At 37.3% G+C, this 18,102-nt stretch overlaps 1 protein-coding gene across 1 annotated transcript in view; it reads left to right on the forward strand.

The window, feature by feature from the left end:
- The first annotated feature begins 202 nt into the window (after window positions 1-202).
- Ccdc191 (coiled-coil domain containing 191) overlaps window positions 203-18,102 on the forward strand; it is an 89,717-nt gene continuing 71,817 nt past the window's right edge. Inside the window, exons 1-4 of the mRNA XM_047563408.1 lie at window positions 203-343; window positions 3,977-4,015; window positions 9,945-10,086; window positions 13,713-13,856. Coding sequence (XP_047419364.1) covers window positions 254-343; window positions 3,977-4,015; window positions 9,945-10,086; window positions 13,713-13,856 — 415 coding nt within the window. The 5' untranslated portion in view covers window positions 203-253. The remainder of the gene's footprint in view (window positions 344-3,976; window positions 4,016-9,944; window positions 10,087-13,712; window positions 13,857-18,102) is intronic.

Consider the following 18,102-nt stretch of genomic DNA (forward strand, 5'->3'; position numbering starts at 1 on the left):
GCGTCATCACCAGGCGCCAGAAAGAGGTAAAGGCCCTATCAAAGACACCCTACCGGACTGTCGCTGTTGCTATGGTAACGGAGAGAACGCGCTCCAGCCGCGCAAAGCCTTCTGGGAGTGGTGGTTCGATGGTGTCCGCACTTGCTTTTCTTCATACGGGGAGGAACTACAATTCCCAGGGCGACCCGGAAGCTGCCTCGGCAGAGGAGCGGTTGTTGCAGCTTTGGCCGAGGTCCGGGCCTGAACCTGGAAAATGCTGCTGGCGACCCAGGAAAAGTCCACCTCAAAGAAGAAGATGGGGCTGAATCGCTGGAAACAGTTCACAAGGAAGCCGAATCCCAAGGTGATACCAGTCGGGAGCCTTGTGGGGGTTAGGGATTGCCCAAGACGCTGCCCAGTCCCGCAACAGCCGCTATCCTTCCTGTGCTTCCTCTGACTTCCCCCAGGGGCAGCCTTACCTGGCCTTGACTGTCCTGGAGTCAACATTGCCTTAGTGAAGTGGTTCTAGGAGCTTCATGGTCTGGGTATCTCAGGGCTTTGGTGGACAGCATCATGGAACAACTGTTCCCATCTAATGTTCTTCTCAAACCCGAGAAGTCTGCTAGTGCGCATCGGGGTGAAGGGAGTTCACGACCTCGGCCCCACCTTACCCCTGGCACCAATTTCAGGAAACTTCCCGCATATTTCCTTTCTTTTCTTTTCTTTCCTTCCTTCTTTTCCATCCTTTCCTTCCTTTACAAATCTGCAGCAACTGATCTTTATTGAAAGGGAGAGAGCATCACATTAAATGCTTTCTTTGCCTGTATTTCTTCCCTTTCCGTTTTACATAAAGTATCTAAAAAGAACAAAGTTGTCCAAGGCTTTATTAAATTACATCAATACCTGATCTACATGGTTTTTTCTAACTACCATTCAAAAATAGATCCTCTTATATCTGTCACCTCTTTTGATGCACTAGATCCTGGAGACAGGAAAAAACTCTTAACCCCATTTTAAACTTGAAACATAGAAGTGACATGTGCAAAATCACACAGTGCATTCCTTTCAGGGTACCTTTTTATCAGTCACAAAAATAAATCCTTAAATGTAAATGAGTCTACCAAAATGGAGATGCTTCTCAGCTTTCAGCTCCAGAGCATTTCACCAGCTGTTTTCACCCTTCATTTACTTTCCTTAAAAAAAAAAAAAAAAAATCCTGTAGATGTGTGACCTTCTGTGAGAGCCTCAGGCAGTAGTTCTTGTGGTTTATTCTAAATATACCAACTAAATGCACTGGACATATTTCACTTGAAAATCTTGCTCCAGATACTGGAGGGCATAGACTGGAACATTAGGGGGACTTGGAAACTGAGGCTGCTCTTACTGCAATGAATCAGTTGCATAATAGATTGGATCCAAAAATAGTTTATGAATATAGACTTGAGATGAAAGGTAAAAATTTGGGACAATTCCTTAGGACTCCATAAGGAGGAATTTTTGCTGATAGCACTTATTGTTACTGCCTAGAGGATAAAAAAGTAAAAAACAAGAGTGCCCTGAGGTTTGGTTTTAGTAGGATCAGCTCTTTTATTCATTTCAGTGACAAAATAATTCAGCAATGAAACTGCATTAATTAGTTATCTGTAAGGTGCTTTGAAGGTTAAGTGTTAGATAATGAAAGAGTTATGCCTTTCCCACTTCCATGTGTCAGTATGCTAGTTTAGATATATCCTAATTTTTTTCTTTACACAGTGTTGTTTATTTTAATATTTTATAGGTGAATTATAATTATACATAATAGTGAGCTTCATTTTGATATATTCATAATTGCACATAGCATAATTTGGTCATTCCCCTGTACTTCCCCTTTCTTTCCTCTCCTCCCTCCCACTAATGCCCATCTTCTACTGGTCTTCCTTCTGTTTTCATGAAATCCCTCCCACTCTTTTTTCTCTCTAGCTTCCACATATGAAAAAAAGCATACAACCCTTGATTTTCTGAGTCTGGCTTATTTTTCTTAGTGTGATGTTCACCAGTTCCTTCCATTTTCCTGCAAATGACAATTTTATTCTTCTTTATGGCTGAGTAAAAACACCATTGTGTATATAACCACATTTTCTTTATCCATTCACCCATTGATAGATACCTAGGCTGGTTCTATAACTTGTATATTATGAATTGTGCATTGGGTATGAATGTATCACTATAGTATGCTGACTTTAATTCTTTAGGATAAATCCAGAGGAGCAGTATTAGCTGGGTAATATCGTGTTTCCATTCCTAGACTTTCAAGGAACCTCCTTACTGATTTCCATAGTGAATGTACTAATTTCCAATCCTATCAACAGCGTATGAGTCTTCCTCTTTCCCCACATCCTTGCCAGCATTTATCATTATTTGTATTCTTAATTATTGCCATTTAACTGTTCTGAGATAAAATCTGAGTGTACTTTTGATTTGCATTTCCTTGATTGCTAAATGTGTTAAACATGTTTCATATATTTTTGGCCATTTGTATTTCTTCTTTTGAGAAATATCTGTTTAGTTCATTTACCCATTTATTGATTAGGTTATTTAGGTTGTTCTTTTTTGTCTTGGTGTTTTTTGAGTTCTTTATATATTCTGGATAGTGATTTTAGTTGGCAAAGATTTTCTTCCATTATGTGGACTTTGTCTTACTGTTTCCTTTGCTGTGCAGAAGCCTTTTAATTTGATGCTATCCTGTTTATTAATTTTTTTGTTTTATTTTCAATTAAGGAAGTCAATACCTGTGTCTACATATTGGGGTGTTGACCATATGTTTTCTTCTAGCACTTACAGAGTTTCTGATCTGATTCCTGGGGTCTTTGATCCACTTTGAATTGACTTTTCAGGGTGAGAGGTAGGGGTCAATTTCACTCTTCTACACATGGATATCCAGTTTTCCCAGCACCATTTGTTTAAAAAGGCTGTCTCTTCTCCAACAAAAGGTTTTGGCATCTTTGTCAAGGATCAGATGTGGGTTTATATCAGTGTTTGTTTGTCCCTGTGTCTTTTATTCTATTCCATTGGTATACATGTCTGTTTCCATGCCAGTACCATGCTGTTTTTGTTACTATAATTCTGTAGTATAATTTGAGATCAGCTGTCATGATGCCTCCAGAATTGCTCTTATTGCTCTAAATTGCTTTGGCTATTCTGGGTCATTTATTTTTCCATATAAATTTTAGGACTGTTTTTTCTAGTCCTGTGAAGAATGTCATTGGTGTTTTGATGGTATTGCACCACATTGGAGATATACCCTTACTTTAAAAACCTACCTGAAGTTTTAGCAGATACCTGTATTTGTTCAGTGACTAGTACAGGAACTTTTGCAAGCTTCTGAGAGTTACAGAGAATAAAGAAAGGAGGTGTCCTTATGGTCTGATTACTAATTGCAGATTAATATCTGACTGATCTGGGTAGAAATTAATTTGTTTTCCATCTTATTTTCTGCTTGGTAAAACAGTGGGAGTCAGATGATTAATGCTCACCTCAACCCCTCAGTTCTTGTTGACAAACAATATCTTTGATGTAAGTAAGACAGGAAAGCCTCTGGCTCCAGGCTGCTCCTGAAAAGAGGTAGGAGGGTATCACACCCTCCTCCCAGAAGAAAATTGCTTTGATAGCCTAATTAATTAGTACTTGTTTGGGTTTTTATGAGCAGTATTATATGTAACATTTTTACATCTTGACTCATAACCCTGGGACCTTAAAAAAAAATACTGATGCCTGGGCCTTACCCAGACAAATTAAATCCAAATCTCGAGGTAGGCTAGACAAGAAATAAAAATAGACGATGTCCCAGAGAAGGCTTCTTGTCTATTCCTGTACTGTTATTTGTGTTCTTTTATTTTCAATCAGTGCTGAAATTTCCAATGAAATACTTTCCCACATGTGTTAGTCAGAAAAACAGATAAAATGACCGAGTTAATAAAGATATTGCTGTGCATTAATATTCTGTATGTATTTTTTACAGCCTGCTTTTGACCCTGACAATGTGGAGCACTGGCTTAAGGTAAGGATATTTTTAAATTAGGATAGAAAGAGAATTGGGAGTGAGGTACAATTAGATGGGAAAGAAATACTTTGCACATGCTTGACTGTTTTTATTCCACGTGGTTATATGTGTTGCCTTAATTGTATACTTTTTAGTATTTTTTTGTTACTCTTGCTTCTCATGAAACCATTTAAGTATGAATAGTGAGAAAACAGGTATATAGATATGTTCTTTCAAATGCCATGAGTATTTCATGAAAAGGATTAAAAGAACAAGGGAAGAGAAGCCTTGTACCTTCTTCAGTTGCTGCCAAGACTGTACTGTAGTTACATTGACACAGGGGACTTGTGTGTGAAAGCTAGGTATCACAAGAATTTGCTAATGTCTAGAATGACCAAAATTGTAGTAATCCTAAATGACCCTGAAAGGTTGTTTACTATTAGGTTACTGAAGAATATTTGAATATTAAGTGAGAGAGGATGGTTTAGAAATCCTAGGAAATCTCTTCCAATCCTGAGATGTATTTTTTGAATCTAGATACCATGTATGTTGAAAGTACCCTTAAACCACATCAAGTGCATGCCGCTGAGTGTTTTGTCAACTTGCTGCAAACATAGCAAAACATAGTTCAAAATCATGCATCATTTTCCTGGGAAAATATCCTTCTGCTTGATAGTATTTTTTGAAGAATATACATAAATTGGCCTTATGAGCACCAGGGCAGATGTAATAATTTTGTCCATTCAGTTATTTGACTAGTATTAATTAAGTGCCTACTAAGTACTAACCCACTGAGTTTGGTGCTGGAGCTATAATAGGACACAGGGAAAGTATAGTCCTTGCCCACACAGAGTTTATAGTCCAGTGCCACACAAACAGCCTTCCTAAAGCTGAGTGAAGAGTTAAAGATGTAATGAAGCATGTGGTGGGAGGCATTAATATAGATGGGGCTAGGGAAAGCTTACTGGCTATGGCAGAAGACCTGACTCAGAAGACAACTACAATAGATCCACCATCATGAAGGCTAGCTAGCCTCTGAGAAGACCATTCGACATCTGGTAAGTCTAGCTTGTATGTCAGTGTTGAGAGGCCCAGTGCCACGCCCCTGCATGGGTTGGTCACACAGCTAGTAACCATCTCCTCTAGAGAGAAAGATTTAACTAAATTGGGAGGATAAAATACTACTCCATCTTGTCAATATCATTTTCCTTGTTCATACAATTGTCAGCCAGCTTGACTCAGATTTTTATCATTCCTCTATAACTTCTGCAATGACTTTTTTTCCATTATGTCCTCAAATCTCCCATCCTGAAAAAAAATCAATAAGTCCTTACTTGACCCTGCAGTCCATTCTGATTGCTGAATGATTTCATTTTCTTATCTAATGTCCTCAGAAGTGTAGTCTGGACTCCTCGCCTTTGTATTTTCATTTTTCTCTCATGTCCACAATTATTTTCCTTCAGTTTCCATTTCTTAGTTCAGTTTCCGTTCCACAGAAACTGTTGTTATAAATAACTTCCTGACCAAATTCAGCAGTCTCTTGGTAGGACTCAAACTTTTACAAATTACATTTGGTAGTTATCACTTTTTTCCTTGATTATCTTTTTCTGTAGCACTTTTTTCTCCTGCTTCTACTATCTCTCTGTCTAGTTTCCTGTCTTCTGATTTTTCCCCCTAATATATCCCAACTCTGGGTGTAACCCAAATAATTATAACCTCTGGATCTAAGATTTCCAAATCTACTTGAGGGAACCACCCTTTCAAAATCAGCAGAGCCTTTGTTCCATGGAAGGAGGGCAATGTATATGGAAAGGATGTGAAGGATCGTGAAGATTGACATGGGCCTCTCTTCAGAGGAAAAGGAAGATTTCCCAACAGCAATGTGGACATGACTGAAGAAAGTCACCATAATTTTTCATGGTACCAAAAACTAATAGATCAGATTGATCCAGGCTTAGAGGTTTTCCTTGCAAACACAAAGGAACAGAGATTTGAGAAAAATTCAGGATATCAATTGAATAGCCATGCTGATTGGGAAGGGAAGGGGACTCATTAAAAGATTCAGAGTTTGGGAGGAATGTGGAGATTGGGATACTTGGTCAGGTCCAGTATCAATGTCATGGAGTTCAGGGAGTGAAACTGGGAAATGGTTAGGAGATTGATGTTGCAGAGGGGTTATCAGAGTTTGGATCAAGAAATGAAAGATTCTATGCAACCTTGTTCAAGGTGACTGTCAGAAGGTTGCTAAAGTGAAATTGAAGGGAGGCTGTTGGAATACAGAAGATCTAGCAAACTTTGAGACTGAGATATTAGTGAGTCATTATCAGGGAAGTCTTGAAATCACTTAGAATCAGGCAGATTCTTGACTAGTACTGAATCCTATGGCAGCTCACCCAAAATACAACAGTCCATGATTTATAATTATCTTCATCCTGAGTTGGTAGACTGATTCATCTTACTCCAGTGTATACTGCTCCTTGATTGAACTTTCTAAACAATTTCACCAAGTCAATTCTCTACTCTTGAGCCTCAGTGTTTCTGTGTACCATCATATGAAACTAAATTCCGGATGGGCATTTAAGGCTGTCTGTCGGTCAACCTGTAATACCAGTTTACCTGAAACAGCCCCTGTATTGTGTGACTTCTGCTCCTGTCAGGCCATTCTCCTTCCCTTCCATCAGGTAGGGATTCCTTTTGCTTTGACTCATGCTGATCCCTCAGCCTGGAGTATGTCCTCTCTGAAAGGAAATCCAGATTATTCCCATACAACTCGGCCTGAGATGCCCCTCTCAGTGAACAAAGCTCCCTCACTCACCTCAACACATAATCCCATTCTTTAATACTCTTTCCTTTGGAATTATTTTGGCATTTGTATATACATTTATTGATATAACATCAAGAATTTGCTTTTATGCAAAGGAATTAAAAGAGAATTGGGTGCTTTTAAAATATATTACTTACAAAACTATTCTGAATGATCTTGCTATATGCATGTGAGGGTATGTTAGAAAACTCGTGTTTGTACCACCTGGTCTTAGGAAATGAAGGACTACATTTTAGCCAGTCCACATTTCAGCCATTGTGTAGTGCCCTCCACAATGATCCATGAGACACAAGACACATATAAGATTTCAGGAATAACTGAGACAATTGCTTTACTTGCTCATATGTACCATAGCTACTGAGGAATAAACTTTTGAAGGTGTTTGTCTCTTTCAGATCACTCTGTCTTGCTTTAGAACTGTTGTTTATTGTGAGTTGTTTCTTTTTTTCTCTTTTTTATTGTAAACAAATGGGATACATGTTGTTTCTCTGGTTGTACATGAAGTAAAAGCACACCATTTGTGTAATCATATATTTACATAGGGTAATGGTGCTTGATTCATTCTGTTATTTTTTCCTTCTCTCCCAACCCTCCCGCCCCTCTTTTCCCTCTATACAGTCCCCCTTGAGCACATGGCATAAGGAACCAAAACCAAAAACATGAACTTTTTAAGTATAGAAACTTATTTTCATTTTCCCCTTAATACCCATTATAGTACTAGGAACAGAGCTAGCCTTCAGTCTGGACTTCCTGAAAGAATAAGATGTTAACTTGACACAGTGTGTTTTACTGGAGTATAGGATAGATCTCTCCTAACTCTTACACATTTGTTTTGAAAAAATTAAAAGTGATATCTTAAGACAAATCCAGATTATTTCTAATCCTTAGTATCATCTAGTAGGCAATGATACCAAACTTTATTTTAAGTGATATCCCAAACACTTGCTTTCTTGGAGACAAGCAAACATTTTTCTTTGCTCCCTTCACCAGACTCTTTCTTTGGTACCAAGAACAGTCTTCCTTCTCTTATCTCCCAAACTTTCTACCCTCCTCTGTTAAAGGCTTGTACAAATTTCAACTCAGATAAGAAGTCACATCATATGTAGGTATTTATTTTATTCATAGCCTTAAGAACTAAGTCAGGTTTAAAAATCTGTTTTGTCATTAATTTTTTGTGGGTATCAGTTTAAAAAAAACCAAAGTCGATCAGTTTATTTGTATACTATTTACATATATGTGTATATACAAACATACAGTGAAGTTCTTCTTAACCTAAAGGGAAATACTATACCAACTCTGAATTCAATGAAGGACATATACCACCAACATAAATTGGTAAAAGATGTAATGGGGTAAACAGGTCTCTACAGAGTGATCTTATAAGGAGTCAATGCTATTTCCATAACTAACTTTGATGAGATCACATTTTCTTCTGGTTCATAGCTTTTCTTGTATTTTCTGTCACATCTTTTTCAAATTGCTCATAACTTTTAAACTTTATTCTAACTTAAACCAAATACATGAAACATGAGAATGAGACTGTTAAACCCCTGTCAAGTTTTTGTAGAGGCACTCCTAGTTTAATCATCAAGGGCAAGGGGAAAAAACCATTTTCAAAACAGGCCAGGTGAAAATATAATAGGGGAAAGTGCATCTTTGTAAAATAAATCTGTCATCAATTCATTCCTTCAGCAAACGTTTATTGGGCATCTGTTAAGTGCCAAACACTCTTCTGGCTGCTAAGGGTTCACATGTGAAAGGGAAAACAATCTCTGCCAGCATTCTACTTGGAGGAGACAATACGTGAGAAAATATGTGTAAAATGAAAAGCCCTATAAAGAAGGAGAGTAAGAGGAAGGTGGTTACAATTTCGCATAGGGTGGGCAGAGAGGGCCTTACTGAGAAGGCGATTTTGAGCAGACTTGAGGAGGCGAGGAAAGAGTCACAGGGATGTGTGTGGCAGAGTTGTGCATGCATAGGGGAGTAAGTAAGAACTGGTAGCACACATGGTGTGTTCGAAGCAGTGAAGAGGTGAGACGGTTGGAGAGCTCCCAAAAGGCCCAGGATGTTGATGCGCATTGTAAGGATTTGATTTTATACTGATTGAGATAGGGAGCCATCAATGGGGTTTGAGTGTTGTTATTGCATGTTATGATTTTCATTTTAAATGATCACTCACTGCTCTGGTAAGAGGCTATTCCAGAAAACCTCTCAGGAAATTGTGCCTTAATCCCAGGTGATAACAGTGGAAGTGATGGGAAGGAGTTAGATTTGAAAATAGAGCGCACAGGTTTGACATATTGTCTGAGAATGTGGGGGGTGTGGCGTGTAGAAAAGGAAAGGTACAGAGCAGGAGGTAGAGAGAAGGAGAAGGAGGAGAATTAGGAGGAGGAGGAAGGTAGGGATTGGTTTAAGGAAGACTAACGTTTTCCTTCTTAAGAACAAAAAGAAAGGAGTTGTCACTCCCTGAGTTGGAAGACAGAGAGGGCAGTAAGCATAGGGGAATCAGGTTGTTAGAAAGAGGGAAAGTCAGGGGTTAGTTGTAAAATAACTTATTTTGTACTGTGCAGGTAAGTCCAGATGCCAAAGTAGGTTGCCCACTTCCACCATTCCCTTCCTCAAACCCATGAATTTGGCCATGTTTTTATTAAACTCCCACTGTTGGGTTAAACATTCTGGATGGTAGGGAAACTAATAAAATATTGTATTTTTATTTAAAAAATCCAGATCTCAGGATCTCATTACTAATGCCCTAAACAAAAGTTATCTAAAGCTTAAATAACTTTTTATATAAACATTGTGAACATCTGTTATAACTTGATAAAATGCTGCAACTCAGGGGGCTGGGGAGATAACTCACTTGGTAGAGTGCTTGCCTACAAGCACAAAACTGTGGGTTCAATCCCCAGCACTGAAAAAAAAAAAAATGCTGCAATTCAGTGTCACACATAAAAGTAAAACTTATTTGGTGTGGATGTTTAAACCTCAGAATTTTGTCAACAATTTAAAAGTGAAAGAATCTGAAAAGTGGGTAGAAAATCAGGTTCTTGAGTAAGAGAGAAATTCTCTAACCTTGAACAAAGTTACTATTTTCTTAATGGACTTTTTTCTGTTATACTGAAGAAAATGGAGAAAGCCTCAGAATTTGCAGTTTTGAATGCATTTTCAACCAGAAATTCACACTTACCTGGAAGGCTCTGGGACCAAATGATAGGTTTGGAAGCATCTGAGCAAACAGAGGATCACAATGAAGTTTACACAGAAGGTGAGAGAAATATTCTTTGCTGTGATGTTAACAGTTTTTAAAGCATATCCTGTAATGCATGTCCAAGTATAGACTGGAAACTTTTCTTACTCCTTTTCCTAATTTTTATTTCTTTCTACTGCCTTGAAGCTAATTTACTCTGAAGTTGACCCCATTATTTATATGTAAGGGCATATTTAAAGTCCATTTTGTTTCCTGAGATAGAAACAGCCACATTCAGAAGCATTTTTAATAGTTAACTGATAAGTGTTGTATTTGACCTTTGGCACAGATGTGGCCTTCTACTGATAATTCAACCACTAGTTAATAAAACTAGTTTTGTGCCTTTTAAAGAGATCTAAAACCAGTCTAACTTCTCTACCTCTCATATGTCCCCCAAAGTTCCCTTCATTTGGAATTTGGTATCTTAATTACTACTGCTCTGAGGAACTACACCATTTAGGGATTTGAGGAATTGGGAGGCACTAGCAAAGGCTACTGTGAAGGAGAGACTGCTGAAGTAAGAGGGAAGTCCAACTATAGTGTCCTACAAGCCAGCTTCCGTTTGGATTGTATATGTCTCCAACTGTTTTGTTTATTTCTTCATTTACCCAAAATTTATATACATAATTCTTACTCTGTGCCATGTACAGTTTTAGGCCCTGAATATACTGGTTATAAAACAAGAGAAGCAAAACCCTTTCTTTCATGACATGTACATTCTAATGTGTGAATAAAGAAAATGAAAAACAAACCATCAGGAAGTGATAAGTCAGTCAAGTCTGGACCTGAATAACAAGGAGCCAGCTAAGCAACGATGGGAAAAGTGCTTCCCCGGCAGAGGGAAAGGTGACATTGGGAGCTTAAAGTACAGAGGAGCTTGGTGTAGGTGAGGAACTGATGGAAGACCTGTGTGGCTGGAGCCTCCCAGCCAATATGAGCTTGAAGGAGTGAGCAGAAGACATATCACATAGGACATTATAGGTCTCAGGGAAGAATTTAGATTTCATTGAGTATGATAGAATAGAGCAGAGATCTTTTGGGACAATTTTTTAAATATATGAAGAATGGAAGGGAGAAAAGTCACCAGTGGGAGGCTCTTGCAGTGGTCTGGGTGAGCAGCAATGGTGATTCGTCTTGGGTGGTGACAGTAGTACTGGATGTAGAAAAAGGGGATTGTGGAATTGGCATGCTGTGTCTTGCCCACCCACCTCCCACTCTGCCAGTAGGAATACAAAATATGTGAGCTTAATAAGGGTTCCCTAAAGTTCTGTGGTTAAAAAACTTTCTAGCCCATGAACAGAGATTTTTATCCTGAAGTAGCTATTAACATCCAGAAAAACTAGTGATTCATTATACTAGTTAGAACATAGTTTTCAAAGATTTACTCATTTTTTTCTCCTCCTATCAACTAATCATTCTAGATCAATCATTGTAGAACAATGTGTTCTACAAGAACACATTTGAGAAAGTGCTTAAAGGTAACCTGCAAGCCCCTCCTCTGATCCAACATGAGGGGTTTCTATATCTTAATCCTCCAAGGGAAGTTTCCTTTCTTTGTTCTTTTAGGGGTACTTCATAGTAAACTTTTATTTACCTATGAATGGCACTTGGTAAATCCAAATTATTTTATATATAAATTATTATACACATAAATACCTGAATTATTATACACAAGAGTTAATAAGTATCTGTTCCCTTTCTGTACCTTCCTCTGAAAGCCAATAGTATTTGTTGCTAGTATACTTGTTACACTTAGTTTCTAGTATGGTAGTACCCTCCTTACCTCTGTATCCATGAGATACGTTCTAAGACCCCCAAGTGGATGCCTGAAACTGGGGAAAATACTGAACCTTATACATGCACTTATGATAAAATTTAATCTATAAATCGAGGATAGTAATAGATTAACAATAGTGATAATAATAATATAGAACAATTACAGCTATACTGTAATGAAAGTTATGTGAATGTGGTCTCCTTCTCTTAGGATATCTTACCTTGTATTACCCTTCTTAAGGTGAGATGATACAGTACCCACGTGATGAGGTGAAGTGAGGTGAATGACATAGGCATTAGGATACTTGTGACGTAGCATTAGGCTACTGCCTGGAGTTACTTGAAGACAAGCACTGTGGTGTCGTGATAGGCAACTGATAAATGAGATAGCAAATAAGTGACTAAAAGGCAGGTAGTATACCCAGTGTAGATATGTTGGACAAGGGTGATTTACATCTAGATGGGATGGAGCAAGATGGCATAAGACTTTATCATGCTTCTCAGAACTCTGTGCATTTAAAACTTATCAATTATTTCTGGAATTGTTCATTTAATATTTTTGGACCATGGTTGATCTCAAGAAAGTAAAACTGTGGAAAATGAAACTTTTGATAAGGGGGTATGGACTGTTGAACTCTGATGTTTTTTTCCTGTTGTATCTATATTAAATACTTCTTGGCATCAGTTAATATAGAGAAATACCCCATTCCCTAAGAGCTATGAGATAATGATAACAGTGATGAAGGTAATGCTAACATAGATGTTTTTTCTTTTTGAAATCTCTTTACACATATGAGCTGATTGATAATATATAAATGATGAAGGCAATGCCAAGGAAGGCATTTCATTCTATACCTATGAATTTTAAGAAGAGTTTCTCAATTTAATTAAGAAACAAATTCAAATGGAAGTTGGCATTTAGTATATCACACTCTTGATTTTCATCCTTCCTCAATGGCCTCTCCTTCCTATTCAACTTTCCTGCTCCATCTTCTTTTCCCTTCAAGTCCTAAATGGTGGACTTCCCTAAGGCTGGGTTTTCGAAGCTGCTCTACCTTCCTCCTTTGGTATTTTCTGTGACTTTAAATACCATCTGTAGGCTTACCACTCCCACATTTGTTTCTTCAGCTTGAACTTTTCCTCTTAAATTCAGAATATTATCACCAATGCCAACTTAACATTCCTATTTAGATATCTCTTAAGCATCTGCTTAACTTTTTCTTTTTGTGAGTGCTGGGGATTGAACCCAGGGCCTCACATACTAGGCAAGTGCTGTACCACTGAGCTATATCCCTAGACATTGCCATGTCTCCACGGGGGGCAAAGGGGCTAGATCTCCCCCAGTTGAGAACCATTACTCTAACCTGGTCCAGCATTTCCTCTTCTGTTCATCTCCTACTGTTCTCTTACTCACTCTCCTTCAGCCACAATGGCCTCCTTGCTATTTCTCCAACACTCTAGACATTCCTACTATTTCTCTCTGCATGGTATAATCTTCCCTTGTATGTACATATGGCTTACTCCTCACTTCCTTTTCTTCTTTGTGCAAATATCTACTTCACATTGAGGCTTTCTTTGACCAACCAGTTTAAAACTACAATACCAACTTCCATTTCCTGTCCTGCTTTGTTTTGTTTCTCTCTTCTCTTTTTCTCTCCACTCCCCTCCATCCATTATCTCCCCTGATTGGAAGATAAGCTTCATAGTGGTAAGGTTTATTTTTCCTGTTTTATTCATTGCTATATTCTCAGCATCTAGAACAGTACATAACACGTGATAGATATGTGATATGTATTGAACAAATAAAAATAGCAAATAAATAAAGTCTCTGAATGAATTATTTAAAAGATGTTTTATTTTATTGATAGCTCAGGAGCTGGTCAATGACTGGTTAGACACCAAACTTAAGCAAGAATTAGTAAGTGATGGAGAAGGTGATGCTGAAAACACTGTCACAAATAACACTGCTTTGCCAGAAACCAGTGGCCATTTGAAATATGACAAGTTTGATGGTAAGACCTTATCTAATTTTCTAATGTTTAACACTAATCAATTGTCTAAGAAGTCTTTTAAAGTATTTTGAATAATAAATAATATTATTCTACTTTTCTGTGTTTTGTTTGATTTTATTATTAGCTTTAATTTTTCCTTTTATATGTTAGAAACTTTGTATTTCTTTTCTTTTTTTTATTAAAATCTATTTTTACAGACTGCATTTTGATTCATTGTACACAAATGGGGTACAACTTTTCATTGCTGTGGTTGTACACAATGTAGATTCACACCATTCATGTAATCATACATATTCATAGGGTAATACTGTCTGTTTCATTCTACTATCTTTCTGTCCTCCACCCCCTTCCACCCCATTTACCTCCAAAGTTTCTTCATTCTTCTCTTCCGCCCGCCACCCCACCTCGTTATATATTGTCATGCACTTATCAGAGAAAGCATTCGGCCTTTGGTTTTTTGGGATTGGCCTATTTCACTTAGCATGATATTTTCCAACTTCATCCATTTACCAGCAAATGCCATAATTTTTTTCTTCTTTATGGATGAGTAATATTCCATTGTGTATATATACCACAGTTTCTTTATCCATTCATCAACTGAAGGGCATCTAGGTTGGTTCCACAATCTAGCTATTGTTAATTGAACTGCTATGAACATTGATGTGGCTGCATCACTGTAGTATGCTGATTTTAAGTCCTTTGGGTATAAACTGAGGAGTGGGATACCTGGGTCAAATGGTGGCTCCGTTCCAAGTTTCTGAGGAATCTTCATACTGCTTTCCAGAGTGGGTGCACCAATTTGTAACTCCCCCAGCAATGTATGAGTGTGCCTTTTTCTCCACATCCACACCAACACTTATTGTTGCTTGTGTTCTTGATAATAGCCTTTCTAATGGAGTTAGATGAAATCTTAGGGGGTTTTAATTTGCATTTCTCTAATTATTAGGGATGATGAGCACTTTTTCATATATTTGTTGATCACTTGTGTATCTTCTTCTGTGAAGTGTCTGCCCATTTCCTTAGCCCATTTATTGATTGGGTTCTTTGTATTTTGCATGTGAAGTTTAAGTTCTTTATAAACTTTGGAGATGAGTGCTCTATCTGAAGTGTGTGGAAAAGATTTTCTTCCACTCTGTAGGCTCTCTTTTCACATTATTGATTGTTTCCTGTGCTGAGAAAAAACTTTTTAGTTTGAATCTATCCCATTTATTGATTCTTGCATTTATTTCTTGTGTTATGGGGGTCTTGTTAAGGAAGTCTGGTCTTAAGCCAATGTGATGGAGATTCAGTCATACTTTTTCTTCTATTTGGTTAAGGGTCTCAGGTCTTATTCCTAGATCCTTGGTCCACTTTGAGTTGAGTTTTGTACAGGGTGAGAGATAGGGGTTTAATTTCACTTTACTGCATATGGATTTCCAGTTTTGCCAGCACCATTTGTTGAAGAGGCTATCTTTTTTCCATTGTAAATTTTTGGTACCTTTGTCTAGTATGAGATAACTGTACTTATGTGGGTATGTCTCCATGTCTTCTATCCTGTACCATTGATCTACCTGTCTATTTTGGTGCCAATACCATGCCATTTTTGTTACTATTGCTCTGTAGTAGAGTTTAAGGTCTGATATTGTGATATATCCTGCATCACTCTTCCTGCCCAGGATCGCTTTGGCTATTCTGGGTCTTTTGTTCTTCCAGATGAATTTCATGATTGCTTTTTCTGTTTCTATGAGAAATGTCATAGGGATTTTAATTGGAATTGTGTTAAATCTGTATAGCGCCTTTTGAAGTATGGCCATTTTGATAATATTAATTCTGCCTATCCAAGAACATGGGAGATCTTTCCATCTTCTAAGATCTTCTTCAATTTCTTTCTTTAATGTTCTGTAATTTTCATTGTAGAGATCTTTCACCTCTGGTTAGATTGAATCCTGAGTATTTTATTTTATTTTTTTTTTTTGCGGCTATTGCAGATGGAGTTGTTTTCCTCATTTCCCTTTCAGATGTTGTATCACTTATGTATAAAAATGCTTTAGATTTATGCATGTTGATTTTATATCCTGCTATTTTGCTGAATTCATTTATGAGGTCTAGAAGTTTTCTGGAGGAGTTTTTTGGATCCTCCAAATAGAGAATTATGTCATTGGCAAATAGTGACAGCTTGAGTTCCTCTTTTCCTATTGGTATCCCTTTAATTTCTTTAGTCTGTCTTATTGCTCTGGCTAGTATTTCAAGGACGATGTTGAATAGAAGTGGTGAAAAAGGGCATCCCTGTCTTGTTCCAGTTTTTAAAGGGAATGTTTTCAATTTTTCTCCATTAAGAATGATGTTGGCCATGGGATGGGCTTAACATAAATAGCCTTTACAATGTTGAGGTATGTTCCTACTATCCCTATTTTTCTAGTGTTTTGAGTATGAAGGGGTGTTGTATTTTGTCGAACTCTTTTTCTGCATCAATTGAAATAACCATATGATTCTTATCCTTAAGTCTATTGATATGATGGATTACATTTATTGATTTATAGATGTTGAACCAACCTTGCATTCCTGGGATGAACCCCACTTGATTGTGGTGCACTATCTTCTTAATATGTTTTGGATGCAGTTTGCCAGGATTTTTGCGTCTATATTCATCAAGCATATTGGTCTAAAATTTTCTTTTCGTGATATGTCTTTGCCTAGTTTGGGTATGAGGGTGATATTAGCTTAATAGAAAGAGTTTGGTAGTGTTCACACCTTTTCTATTTCCTGGAATATTTGAGAAGTATTGGAATGAGTTCTTCTTTGAAGGTCTTGTAGAACTCAGCTGAGAATCCATCTAGTTCTGGGCTTTTCTTGGTTGGTAGGCTTTTGATGGCTTCTTCTATTTCATTGCTTGATATTGATCTGTTTAGATTGTGTATGTCCTCCTGGTTCAGTTTGGGAGGAGCATACACCTCTAGAAATTTGTCAATGTCTTTGGTATTTTTTATTTTATTGGAATATAGATTTTCAAAGTAGCTTCTCATTATGTTATGTATTTCAGTGGTGTCTGTCATGATATTTCCTTTTTCATCATGAATTTTAGTAATTTGAGTTTTTTCTCTTCTCTTTGTTAGTGTGGCTAAGGGTTTGTCTATTTTGTTTACTTTTTCAAAGAACCAACTTTTCGTTTTGTCAATTTTTTGAATTGTTTCTTTTGTTTCAATTTCATTGATTTCAGCTCTGATTTTCATTATTTCCCATCTTCTACTACTTTTGGTGTTGTTCTGTTCTTTTTGTGGGGCTTTGAACTGTAATGTAGGTCATTTAGTTGTTGACTTTTTATTCATTTCTTGAATGCACTCCATGCAATGAATTTTCCTCTTAGTACTGCTTTCATAGTGTCCCAGAGATTTTGATATGTTGTATCGTTGTTCTCATTTACCTCTTAGAATTTTTTTATCTCTTCTCTGATGTCTTCTGTTATCCATGCTTCATTCAATAGCATATTATTTAGTCTCCAGGTGTTGGAGTAATTTCTGTTTTTTATTTTGCCATTGATTTCTAATTTCATTCCATTATGATCTGATAGAACACATGGTAGTATCTCTATTTTTTTGCATTTACTAAGGGCTGCTTTGTGACATAACATATGGTCTATTTTCGAGGTTTCATGTGCTGCTAAGAAGAAAGTGAATTCGCTCACTGATGGATGGAATATTCTATATATGTCTGTTAAGTATAAGTTATTGACTGTGTTATTGAGTTCTGTGTTTTCGTTGTTTAGTTTTTGTTTGGAAGATCTAGCCAGTGGTAACAGCAGTGTGTTAAAGTCACCCAGAATTATTGTGTTGTGGTCTATTTGATTCCTGACATTGAGAAGGATTTGTTTGATGGACATGGATGCACTGTTGTTTGGGGCATAAATATCTACGATCGGTATGTCTTCCTGATTTATGGTTCCCTTAAGCAGTATAAAATGTCCTTCTGTATTCCTTCTGACTAACTTTGACTTGAAGTCCACTTTATCTGAATTAAGGATGGAAACCCCCACATTTTTACTGAGTCTGTGTGGGTGGTATTTTTTTTCCCATCCTTTCACCTTTAGTCTGTGGATATCCTTATCTATGAGATGAGTCTCTTGAAGGCAGCATATTGTTGGGTCTTTCTTTTTAAATCCAATCTGCCAGTCTATGTCTTTTGATTGATGAGTTTAGACCATTAACATTCAGGGTTATTATTGAGATATGATTTGAATTCCCAGTCATTTGGGCTTCTTTTTGGTTTTTAA

This window comes from Sciurus carolinensis, chromosome 9, assembly GCF_902686445.1.
Source record: "Sciurus carolinensis chromosome 9, mSciCar1.2, whole genome shotgun sequence".
NCBI lineage: Eukaryota > Metazoa > Chordata > Mammalia > Rodentia > Sciuridae > Sciurus > Sciurus carolinensis.